The sequence below is a fragment of the Lathamus discolor genome, chromosome 20 (genome assembly GCF_037157495.1).
Source record: "Lathamus discolor isolate bLatDis1 chromosome 20, bLatDis1.hap1, whole genome shotgun sequence".
Classification (NCBI taxonomy): Eukaryota; Metazoa; Chordata; class Aves; order Psittaciformes; family Psittacidae; genus Lathamus; species Lathamus discolor.
The window spans coordinates 254,784-267,295 of record NC_088903.1 but is presented as its reverse complement, the minus strand read 5'-3'; the positions used below and the strand labels follow the sequence as shown (position 1 = coordinate 267,295).

The 12,512-nt window shown below is 57.2% G+C and overlaps 1 protein-coding gene across 1 annotated transcript; it reads left to right on the top strand.

Moving 5' to 3' along the window:
• The first annotated feature begins 9,009 nt into the window (after positions 1 to 9,009).
• On the top strand, positions 9,010 to 11,775 carry LOC136024263 (acrosin-like). Its single transcript, XM_065699477.1, has 5 exons — positions 9,010 to 9,076; positions 9,249 to 9,516; positions 10,067 to 10,332; positions 10,724 to 10,872; positions 11,416 to 11,775. Exons 1-5 carry the CDS (start codon positions 9,010 to 9,012, stop codon positions 11,773 to 11,775), a joined length of 1,110 nt encoding a protein of 369 aa, XP_065555549.1.
• Positions 11,776 to 12,512: the final 737 nt, after the last annotated feature.

Genomic DNA, 12,512 nt, shown 5'->3' with positions numbered 1-12,512 from the left:
ACATCTGCCTAGTGGGTTCAAACTGAATGCCTGTAGAAATAACAGTTTGCCTTAACTGAGATAGCAATTTCCAATTTAAGGGAGACATTTCAGCATTTACTGCCTGACCTTGAGCGTTAATCTGATACTTAACAGGAAAGGCGAGAATCTTTTCCTGCAACGCCTGCAAACAATCAAAATCATTGTTTGACAGAGCCTCTCTCTGAATAGATTTCCAGTCTATCACCTGGATTCGCATTTGTCTACCTGTGCTCTGCAACTTTACCTTTTTTCCTTCTCTCCCCCCCCCCCTTTTTTTTTTTTTTTTTAAGTTGTTCACTCTGCTTTGCACGGCTACAAACAGCAGCCTGCTCGGCAGCAGCTACAGCTGCCTGCCTGCTTCAGCAGCAGCCATAAATACCTGTCAGCAACCACACTTTTGCGTTAACCCTTTCTTGCCTGAAATGTTAAACCACTACCTGTTAAAAACTTTTACATGAACACGATAACAAAAAAAATACATAGAACACCATCTGCTCTCATCACACACACACACATACGTATGCATATGGGATCCCACAAGCACATTTCACACAACTACAATATTTGAAACACAAAATCCAGACAATCATTACTCGCACTACACAGTCCCACGTACAGGACATGGCACAAGGACTCTCTGAAGACTATCAGGAAACCAGCTCCAACAAGCATCATCGCAGTGTGAGGTGGCAGGCTCAGCCCTAGCGAGTGTCCCCACAGAAGCTCTGCCTCCCTCACATCGCATGAGGCTTGGGCTTTTATACTGATCAAAATGCACACTCATTCTGACACAGGTGGCCAGCCTATGTCAGAAGAAGTGGCCAGCAATATCTATAAAGGTTTCCAAGCATCAATAGAATCATAGACATATTTGCTAACTTCTAGTACATGAGTATCACAGACAGACTGTATCAAATGAGTTGTATATGGGACCCCAAGTCCACGGTCTGTCACAGTCTGTTACAGTCCTCCCGATACCCCTGATAAGGGCATACGAGAGACCTTCCCACCACGGGTCTTGATCCAGCACATACATCACAGGGAAAGCACACAATACATCTGCATCCCACACCCATCTCGCTTCTCCCTTTACAGCTGTCCATTTATCATGAGGATCTGGGGGATATAAATCAGGCTTCTTTTCCGGCTCCATGTCAAAAGGATCATCCAGGTCAGCATCAGAATTAACAGGCGTCAGAACTTCAGAAGCAGCAACAGCAGCCTGATGAGCACGCACAGGCTCCTTCTTGGGGTCAATAGGGCCCGGGTCAAAAAGACTGTCTTAATCTCGGTCTTCAGACTTTGCAGCCGCGGTGGCAACTGGCAGAGGCTCAAGGGTGGCCAGGGGTGGGGGGGTGACACTGGGTTCCACGATCTCGCTTTTTGACTTTAACATCTCTAAAATAGTTCTCCAAATGACCAACAAATGTTTCACAGTGTCACTGCCCTCCGTGGCTGCGTTCTTCGGAGCTTTCCCGATCCCTGCTGTCTTCCCAGCCTTTTGTTTTAACAGGGTATTATATATAGCTTGCCAAATCTTATCTCCAAATTTTCGCCATTCTGCTAATTCATGGACAGTGTGAGGGTTAACAAAACATCCCTTAGACTGTCCATAAGCTAACAGTCCCTGCAGGTCTTTCTGCAGGTCGATCCCTTTAACCTGCCGCTTTTGTAAGAAGGCAGTAAATAAATCATACGCCGCTTGCCTTTCCATACCTTAGCGCGCTTGTTGCAGCCCCTTCAGGTTTCGGCGGCGCGTATCGGCCGGGCTCGTCTATACGGTCACCCAGGGTCCGGCGCTTAAAATCCTGAGATCTTAGCGCTTTGACCGTCCTGTGGCTGCGATCAGGACCCGAGCAGAACTTACGTCGTCCCACCGTGGTGTTCGAGGGATCACGCCGGGGTCACCATTTGTGGGAATCGCCTGGAGACGAGCTCATCAGATGATGACCAACAAGTCTCGTTTATTGCTAAGCAGATGGATACTTATAGACCTTGCTTGCATGTTTATAGTTTGGTTACAGAGAGATCATTGGCTCATAGCTTTTACATGCTACAAGATCATTGGTTTGTAGCTTCTACATTTTTGCAGCTACACCGTGCACCCCCCCACCATCCTCCTTCTCATGCACTTATCACTTAGTGGCCTTGGCTGTGATTGGTCATAGTATGTTGCTGTTTGCCGGTGTCCTTCAGTTCCTCATTATCTGGCGTGAGAGGTTTGCACCATGTTCTACACAGATGTCTTGTTTCAGCTCGTTGATGGGAGCGTGACCTTTTGACCTTTTTCGACAAGCCAATCCTCCACACCCATTCAGCACCATTACCCATTCAGCACCGTTACCCGTTCAGCACCGTTGCCCATTCAGCACCATTACCCATTCAGCACCGTTACCCGTTCAGCACCGTTACCCATTCAGCACCATTACCCATTCAGCACCATTACCCATTATCCATTCAGCACCGTTACCCGTTCAGCACCAATGCCCATTCAACACCATTACCCGTTCAGCACCGTTGCCCGTTCAGCACCGTTACCCATTCAGCACCATTACCCATTCAGCACCAATACCCATTCAACACCGTAACCCATTCAGCACCGTTACCCATTCAGCACCATTACCCATTCAGCACCATTACCCGTTCAGCACCGTTACCCGTTCAGCACCGTTACCCGTTCAGCACCATTACCCATTCAGCACCAATACCCATTCAACACCGTAACCCATTCAGCACCATTACCCATTCAGCACCGTTACCCATTCAGCACCATTACCCGTTCAGCACTGTTACCCGTTCAGCACTGTTACCCGTTCAGCACTGTTACCCATTCAGCACCCTTACGCTCAGCCCCTTGGACAGACCTCCCGTGGGTCAACACAGCCCCACAACACCAGCCCCTACACCCTGGGTTAGGTGCACGTGCCCATCCCACACCCTCCGCCACTGTCCCCAGGGGCCACCCATGTCCCCATCACCACCCTGGTACCCAGCAGTACCTGGTCCCCAGGGCTACCCTGGTCCTGGTGACCACCCTGGTCCCTGGGGACACCCCAATTCCCACATTAGTCCTAGGTGTCACCCTGGTCCTTGTTCCTACCATGGTCCCCATCACCACACTGGTCCCCAGAACAAGCCTGATCACCATCCCCGCATCCACCCTGGTCCTGGCGATGCTCCTCACACCCATCCCCAGTGGCCACTCTCAATCCTGTCCCAGCGGCCACCTTGGTCCCTGGGGGCATCCTGGTGGTCCCCGTGCTCCCCATCACCACTCTGCTCCTGATCATCCTCCTGGTCACAGCGGCCACCTTGAGCCCACGCCTACCCCAAGCCAGGCAGCTCCTTACTTGTGCTGGAGGCTGCCGAGGTCCTGGCTGAGGTTGTCCCTCTGCGTCTCCAGATGGGCCTTGGCAGTGGCCAAGTGCTCCACGCGGCCCCGCAGCTCACGCAGCTCCTCCCGGTAGACGTCGGCCACACGCGAGGGCTCCTGGTCCCGCGCCTGGTTCAGCTCCAGCGCCAGCCCCCGGTTCTGCTGCTCCGGCAGCCGGACCTTCTCAACGGAGCTGGCGAAGCGGTCGTTGAGCTCCATCAGCTCCACCTTCTCCTTGCTGCGCGTCTCCCTGAACTCCGAGTTGAGCGTAGTGGCCAGCGAGAAATCCATCCTGCCCGTGCCCATGCGGGGACCCAGCCGGGTGCTGCGGGGCGCCCGGAGCCGCGCCGGGGAGCTGGCGGGGAGCACCCGGTGCAGCGGGGCGGCAGTGCCGGAGCGGCGGCTGTAGGAGGACAGGTGCTGGCTCTCCATGCCGATGGGATGGGCACGATGCGCCGGGATGAGGGGTTTTATGGAGCCCCGGAGCCCCCGTCCCACTGGCACTGGCCACTGGCCACAGAGCTGGAGGGATGGCACAAAACCCAGCCTCTGCGGCGCCTGCAGGGGTGAATGTGCCCTGGCACCCGGCCTGGGCACCGGGAACCGCCTGCCCCATCCACAGGCTCTGCTGGGATCCGGGGAGGGCCCGCGACAGCCGGCATGGGGAGCACAGAGCACGGACATCCCTACCCATCCCTTCTCCATCCCCATCCCGGCTCCATCCCTACCCACGGGGCAGCCGGTGGGGTTCGCTGGGCGCAGTGCCCTGGGGACACGGGGTGCTGGGTCCGAGGTGTCACAGGGTGCCCGCTGCAGTGCCAGGGGTGTGCCTGCACCCTGGGGATCCATCCAGCAGCGTCTTGAGGTGCTCAGGGTAGGGAGAGCCCCTGGGCAGGCTCAGGGGTGGGTGTGCACCCCCCCGCCATGCACACACACGTGGCTCTCCTGTGGTTCTGCCGCCTGATGATGCTGATGCTGACCTGGATGCTCCTTTGGAGCCGGGGCCTCTGGATCCGGGCAAGGAGCCTGGTTCACATCCCCCACATCCTTATGACAAACGGGCAGCTGTAAAGGGAGAAGGGAGAGGGGCAGGGATGCGGATGGACTGAGAGCTTTCCCGGTGGCGTGTGTGCCAGAGCAGGACCCGCCGTGGGAAGGTCTCTGCTATGCTCTTATGAAAGATACCAGGCGAATGGTGATGGACCATGGACCCGGGGCCCCATAGAGAGCTCAGTTGACAGGGTCTCTCTGGGATACTCACGTACCAGGGGCTGGCACATACAAATAGATCCATGTTGCCATCGACCCCTGGAGACTTTTCCAGCCTGATCGTCCATCCTCTCGGGGTCCTGGCGCCACGTTCTGTGCAGGGGGCTGTGGAGTGGCATAATGATGGCCCGGGTTTTGTGTTTCAAACACTGTCATTGTGGGGAGTGTGCTTGTGCGATCCCATGCGTGTGTCTGTGTCTGTGTGCGTGTGTGTTGGTGGCAGGCAGTGTTCTGTGTGCTTTCTGTTGTCGGGTTCCCGTATTAGTTTTTAAGGGGTTGGAAGCGGCAGTGCGGCCCCCTCAGCTGTTTCATCACCGTGTGCAAAAGAAGCTGCCCCCCGATCCGCTTCCCAGCGCTCCAGCGGTGGCACGGCCGGGATGGACACTGGAGCCGTGCAGTGAAGGAAAACAAACCCAAACCCTTTCCATCTATGGGAGCACTGGGGCAGTTTGTAGAGACCCCACAGACAAGGCCTAGCCTGCAACACGCGGGGCACACGGGAGGAGCCCTGCTCAGTGTGTTTAAAGTGACCTGGGGGTGAAACCAGGGCTGGGAGGAGCGGATGGATCGGGTGACACCAGAGCTGCTGGCTGGAACAGCGAGAGGGGCAGCGCAGCCCCAGCTCCATCAGCCCCGGCACCTCCATTGGCTCCATCAGCTCCATCAGCTCCATCAGCCCCATTACCTCCATCAGTTCCATCAGCCCCATCACCTCCATCAGCTCCATCAGCTCCATCAACTCCATCAGCCCCATCAGCTCCATCAGCCCCATCAGCTCCATCAGCTCCATCAGCCCCATCACCTCCATCAGCCCCATCAGCTCCATCAGCTCCATCAGCTCCATCAGCTCCATCAGCCCCATCAGCTCCATCACCTCTATCAGCTCCATCAGCTCCATCAGCCCCATCAGCTCCATCAGCTCCATCACCTCCATCAGTTTCATCAGCCCCATCAGCTCCATCAGCCCCATCAGCTCCATCAGCTCCATCACCTCCATCAGTTTCATCAGCCCCATCAGCTCCATCAGCCCCATCAGCTCCATCAGCTCCATCACCTCCATCAGTTTCATCAGCCCCATCACCTCCATCAGTTCCATTAGCCCCATCAGCTCCATCACCTTCATCAGCTCTATCACCTCCATCAGCTCCATTGCCTCCATCAGCTCCATCAGCCCCAGAAGCCCCATCAGCTCCATCAGCCCCATCAGCACCATCAGCTCCAACGCCTCCATCAGCTCCAATGCCTCCATCAGCTTTATCACCTCCATCAGCTCCATCCCCTCCATCTGCCCCATCAGCTCCATCAGCCCCATCAGCTCCATTAGTTCCATTAGCCCCATCAGCTCCATCACCTTCATCAGCTTTATCACCTCCATCAGCTCCATCACCTCCATCAGTTCCATCAGCCCCATCAGCCCCATCAGTTCCATCAGCCCCATCAGCCCCATCAGCTCCATCACCTCCATCAGCTCCATCAGTTCCATTAGCCCCATCAGCTCCATCAGCTCCATCACCTTCATCAGCTTTATCACCTCCATCAGCTCCATCCCCTCCATCAGCTCCATCCCTTCCATCAGCCGCCAGCCAAGCAGCATCGGGGGGCAGGAGAAGAAAAAAACAAACCGAGACGACGCAGCCCTGGAACAGGAAGGAGCCAGTGCAGCTCCTGTGCTTCCAACCTGCCGGGCCCTTTAACCGCGGGGAATGGCCCAGCCAACTCCTGCGGTGTTAACACTGGGCCGCTTGCTCCTGTGGCTGCTGCACGCTCCTTGTGCATCAGGATGCCTCTGCCCTAAGGAAACCCTTCAATCTGCTGATAACCTGCGGGGTATTTGTGTCCTCCTGCCTACAGGTCCATGGCGGCTGCCTGCAGCGCTTGTCAAGCCTTGCCATGGGCTGGGCAGGGGAGTGGAGGAACCGGATGCCTCGGCTGCAGGAGCTGCCCGTGAATACCCCGAGCAGAAGGAGGCAGGAAGAGAGAAATGAATGATTGCAAAGCATCACTTGGGGGCAGCTGAAAGGTCACAGCTTCAATGTGTGTGCTTGTAACGTAGCTGTGAGCAGAGGCGGTGGTTTTGTGTGTACAGCACCTGTATTCACTGGCCAGGAGCTGATGAGAAACTGCACCTTGCATGGATTTGTCCCTTGTAAAAGAGGTGCTGGAGTGTGCACATTTGCAGCAGCTGCTAGAAACTGCTAAGGCAAAAGCCAGAGAGATTCCAACAGGATGGCAGTGTTCTAAAGCAGGCATCAAGAGCAGATCCATTGAACAAAACAGGGGCAGCTCAGGGTTAACCCCCAAGAACGCACAGTGAAAGTGTGGGATGTTTGGGATGCTGGATGGAGGACGGAGCTCCTGTACTGCACCAGGGCAGCACCCACATGTGCCTTGGCAAGGCAGCAAAGGGGGTCAGGGGGTGCGAGGGACAAGTGCGGTCCCAGGGTAGGGATGCTCAGAGCTCTCTGCCCCAGGCCTGGGGCTTTGCAAGCAGCCGGAGCAAGGGGGACACAGAGAGCAGGGCGGCAGCAGAAGGGTTTTAGCAAGGGGGGAACAGCACCGAAGCACCCAAAGCAGCAGGGGCTGGGCCTGCACTCCAGGACACGGCCCAGGGTGGACGCCCCAGCACAGCAAAGGGGCAGAAGGCACCCACAGGAACCCCTGCATGAGCGGGGAAGCCACGATGGAGCTCAGCCCCAGGAGCAAGGGCCTTTGCCAGGCCCAAACCCAGCTCCCCCCAGGAGGGGGGCAAGAAGAAGCAGCCGATGTCTCTGCTCAGCCCTCTGCTTTGAACCAAACTATGGATTAAAAGGACACGTTAGTTCTTAGCATGCCCCATGTGTTGGCACTCGACACCCGGCAGGGATAAGAGAGGGGCTGGGAGGGAACGACAATAAATCATCCGGTGCAAAACACATCCAGAGCTGGGCTGGGAATGGGGGACAGGGAATGGGGACAGGGCAGGGACTTGGGGGTGACTGTGAGGAGAAGAAACACTTAAGGGGAGCGCTGTGGGGCTGCAAGGAGGACGCAGAGGAAGGAAGAAATCTGGTAACTGGGTTAGGGACACGGGGAGGGATCCGGGAGCCGTCAGCGCAAGAGCTTCATTGGCTGGGGGCGGGCGCAAGGGGTTGGGGACAGTTCCTTGGGTCTCCTCCTGCTGCCCTTCCGGGTGCTGTTCCCCCAGCGAGGCTCTGAGGAAGACAAGAGCAGAGAAACAGATGAGGCAGCTCCTGGGCAACAGCAGCAAACCCAGAGCCCCTCCTGAGGAGGATCCAAGCCTCCTCCTTCCCACCTCTCTCCAAGGACCCTTCCAAGACTGTGGCTGCAGCCAGGAACAGCAAACCCCAAACGGCCTCTTCCAGCAGCACCAAACATCCCATTCCCAGGTGTTTGCCCCCCCAGACTAGAACGGGACTGGCACAGCAGCAGCTCGCCGAGGCAGGGAGCACTCCCAGTGCCCATCACGCTGCAGGGAAAGGGCTTCCCTGGGTGCCTGCCTGGGTGCGGAGGAGCACAGGGCTCACCTGGGATGCGGGAGGGCTGCACACAGCTCTTGCTGCTGCGCTGCAGTTGGGCAGTGCAACTCTGGAGGCCCTCCGGGCACGGCAGGGCGACACTGGCACAAGTGAGCTCCAAGGCATCCCACAAGCAGAGCATCCCAGAGGTATTCAGAGCATCTCATAGGGCTCCAGAGCATCCCACAGGGATTCAGAGCATCCCTTAGGGCTCCAGAGCATCCCATAGGGATTCAGACCATCCAACAAGCAGAGCATCCCATAGGGATTCAGATCATCCCACAAGCAGAGCATCCCATAGGGATTCAGAGCATCCCACAAGCAGAGCATCCTACAGGGACTCAGAGCATTCCACAGGCAGAGCAGCCCATACAGATTCAGAGCATCCCACAAGCAGAGAATCCTATAGGGATTCATAGCATCCCACAAGCAGAGAATCAATCCCATAGGGATTCAAAGCATCCAATAGGGCTCCAGAGCATCCCACAGAGTTCCGGAGCATCCCAAAGGGATTCAGTGCATCCCACAAACAGAGCATCCCACAGGGCTCCAGAGCATCCCACAGAGCTCCAGAGCATCCCATAGGGATTCAAATCACCCCAAGCCCATCAGAACACCCCCGTCTCAGCATGCCCCCACACACCATGGAACCCCTCATGGTCACGCCCCATTCGCCCCCCACTGAACCCCCCCCATGGAACCTGCCTCTCTATGACATCAGCACCAGCTCCAAGGGACCTGCATCCAGCACCCGTGTCCCTGGGGCAGTTGTGCTTTGGGTGCAGTGGTGCTTGCAGCTCCTTGTTGTCACCCTTAGCGGTGCTGGCAGCGATGGCTTTGCTCCGTGCCGTCATCCTGCTGGCCTCGGCCTGGCTGGTGCGAGGCTCCTGGGACAGCTGTGGGTGAGTGGCCCCGGGGCTCCTGGTATTCCATAGGGAGATGCTGCTGCTCCCAGCCAGGGGCACACCAGTGGGATGGTGGGATTGGGGGAGCCCCACTTCCTTGCCATCACCCCATGTGGTAGCACAGCGCAGCTATGGGGCACCCCATAGGGTCCCTTGTACCTGCAGCACCAGTGGGGTGGGACAATGCTCGCCCTTCATCGCTAACCATCAAGTGTTGGGCTTCTGCTTCCAGAGGCACTTGCGGTACCCGTCCCATGGCTGATTACTATGGGACGTCACGCATCGTCGGAGGCGTGGATGCGCAGCAGGGCGCCTGGCCATGGATCGTCAGCATCCAGTTCCCCAGGGGCACCGGCTCCTCGCACATCTGCGGGGGGTCCCTCATCACCCCCCAGTGGGTCCTCACGGCTGCTCACTGCTTCGTCGGGCAAAAGTAAGGCAGAGGAGGGATTCCAGCCTTAGGGAATAGCCCAGGAGCAGCTCCCATCCTGTCCGATTCCCCATCCTGGATGCACTGGGAAGAGCACTCAAGAGAAGGCTGCTTCCAGCTTGACAGCCCTTGAGCCTAAGGCACCCTGGGGCAGTGCTTTCCTTTGGGAAGCAGCAGGAATGTGGCTCCTTCCCACCCCTCTTCTCCATAGAATGGATTAGAATGGCACAGAATGGCATGGAATGAGATGGAATGGAATGGCACGGGATTGAATGGATCATGGAATCGGCTGGGTTGGGTTGGAAAGGAGCTTGGGATCACCCACTTCCAACCCCTTGCCATGGGCAGGGATGCCTTCCGTAAAGCAGCTTGCTCCAAGCCGGCCTTGAGCACTGCCAGGCATGGAGCATCCAAACCTTCTCCGTCCATGCCATCCCAGTGCCCCAGCACCTTCCCAGGGAATCCCTTCCTTATCTCCAACCTGCGAGTCCCTGTCAGAACCCATCAGCCCTTGTCCTACGGCTCCAACCCCTGCTCTTCCACTCCCTCCCAGCTTCACCATGGATTGGTTCGTGATGGTCGGAATCACGGACCTGGCTTGGGCCAATGCCGAGACCCAGAAGCGTCGGATACGGCAGGTCGTGGTCCATGAATATTACACCGGCATCTCCGGCGGCTTCGACATCGCCTTGGTGGAGCTGGACCAGCCGGTGCAGTGCGGGTACCACGTGCAGCTGGCCTGCGTGCCCGATGCGACGCTCAGGCTATCCCAGCTCTCCGAGTGCTTCATCAGCGGATGGGGCGCGAGGGAGGCCAGAAGTGAGTGCCCGACGGCCCCGTTGGCCTTGGAATGCTGGGTCATGGGTTCATGGAATGGGATGGAAGGGAGGGTAAAGCTCATCCAGGCCTATTGGAGGTTGCTCCAACTGGGGAAGGAGCAAACCAGCCTTCTCCATCCAACCCATCCCAGTGTCCCACCACTTCATTCGGTTCAACCTGAGCATTTCTGGTTGAGCTGGAAACCATCAGCCCTTGTCCCATCGCTGAAGGTCCCTTCACGTCCTCCTTATGTTGAGGATACTGAGCAGAGAGGATGCAGCCCAGGCCGTGGGGGGGGGGGTGTTGATGGATCCCATTGAGCTTCTCAGCCCCCAATACCCCAAAGCCATGCCTTGTACCCCCAGCCCTGACCCCCTTTGTGTCCCCACAGCGGGGGCATCGTCCCCATCAGCCCTGCAGGAGGCCAAGGTCCGCCTCATTGATGTCAAGCTCTGCAACAGCACCAATTGGTACCGAGGGGCCATCAAGAGACACAACCTCTGTGCTGGGTACCCGCAGGGAGGCATCGACACCTGCCAGGTAGGGATGTGCCATCGGGGCTCCCTTCTCCTCTCCCATCCGCAGGGCCTTGCTCTGCATCCCCCCTTATCCCAGCTGCGGAAGCGCATCCGCCTCCTGGGCCGTCATCCCTGCGCACAGACCGTAGAGGCTGGAGCTTTAAGAGCATCAAGATTCCACCACTAAACCGTGTCATGAGCACGGGTTCATGGAATGGGTTAGGTTGGGAAGGAGCTTAAAGCATCCAGGTGGAAGCAAGGGCCAGGGACGCCTTCCATTAGACCAGGTTGCTCCAAGCCCCATCCATCCTTCTCCGTCCAACCCATGCCAGTGTCCCACCACCCTCATATGGAACAACTTCTCCTTATCTCAAACCACACTCCCATGTTCCAGTTGGAACCCATCACTCCTCATCCTACGGCTCCAATCCATGTGGAAGGTCCCTCTTCACGCCCAAATGATGAAGGAGAACCCTTCCATCCCCACAGGGGAGAGTGGCGGTCCCCTCCAGCGTTGCCATGGCCACCCATCCCCATCCTCATCCTCTCTCCTTCTCCTCCATAGGGTGACAGCGGCGGTCCCCTCATGTGCCGGGACAAGCGCGCCAACTTCTTCTGGGTTGTGGGGCTGACGAGCTGGGGCCGCGGCTGCGCCAGGGCCAACCATCCGGGGGTCTACACCTCAACGCAGCACTTCCATGAGTGGATCCTCTACCAGCTGGGGATGTTCCGCTCCGCGGGAGCCTCCGCCACGCCCCCGACATGGAGCCACCAGCACGTCTCCCACACTCCCACCCAGGAGACGATGCCGGCGCCCACGGCCTCCAGCATCAGTGGCTTCTGCTCGTTCCCGGTTCGGGTGCTGGTGGAATTCGCCACTCGGGTGCGGGAGTTGCTGCAGGGTCTAGGGGGGAAGAAGACTTGAGGAGCGGCATCCCCTGCAGTTGGCTTGAACTGCAGTAAAGTTGCCTCGTTTTCCCGTAGAGGGGACGCTTTGCATGCCCACCTCTTCTTCTGGTGCATGGGGAGGGATGGGGATGAGGGATGGAGGGCACAGTGGGAAGCGGGAGCTGGGAATCAGGGAATCAGCCAGGTTGGGAAAGACCTTCAGGAGCATCAAGTCCAATCATTGCCCTACTATTAAGCCGTGGCATGAAGAAGGAGAGGGGAGAGCTTCCATAAGACCAGGTTGCTCCATGCCCCATCCCTCCTTCCCCATTCAACCCATCCCAGTGTCCCAGCACCCTCACTTCCTTATCTCCAACCTGAACTTCCCTGTTCCAGTTGGAACCCTTCACCCTCCTCTCTACACCCAAATGATGAAGAAGAACCCAGCCGTCCATGGTTCTGTTTCATCCCTGCATCCAGCTGGAGCATCCCACTTCATCCCTGCATCCAGCTGGAGCATCCTGCTTCCAGGCTTGGGATCTTCCCTTGGGACCTCACAAGTGTCGTGCTTTAAACCCAACTACAAACCTCGTTTGCTCACTTCTCCCCCCTTCTTGCCCTCCCCCTGCTCCTGGAGGGACGGAGAGGAGAATCAGAAAGAATGCAACTCCCACGGGTTGAGATAAGAACAGTTTAGTAACTAAGGTATAACAGAAATCACTGCTGCTACCACCAATAATAATAATGATAAAGGAAATAACAAGGGGGAAAATA

Excerpts from the sequence above, each read along its gene's own strand:
- LOC136024263 (XM_065699477.1), top strand. The coding sequence starts at position 9,010 with ATGGCTTTGCTCCGTGCCGTCATCCTGCTGGCCTCGGCCTGGCTGGTG. Across the intron at positions 9,077-9,248 it reads GCGAGGCTCCTGGGACAGCT|CACCAGTGGGGTGGGACAAT; the intron begins GTGGGTGAGTGG and ends TTGTACCTGCAG. Across the intron at positions 9,517-10,066 it reads CACTGCTTCGTCGGGCAAAA|CTTCACCATGGATTGGTTCG; the intron begins GTAAGGCAGAGG and ends ACTCCCTCCCAG.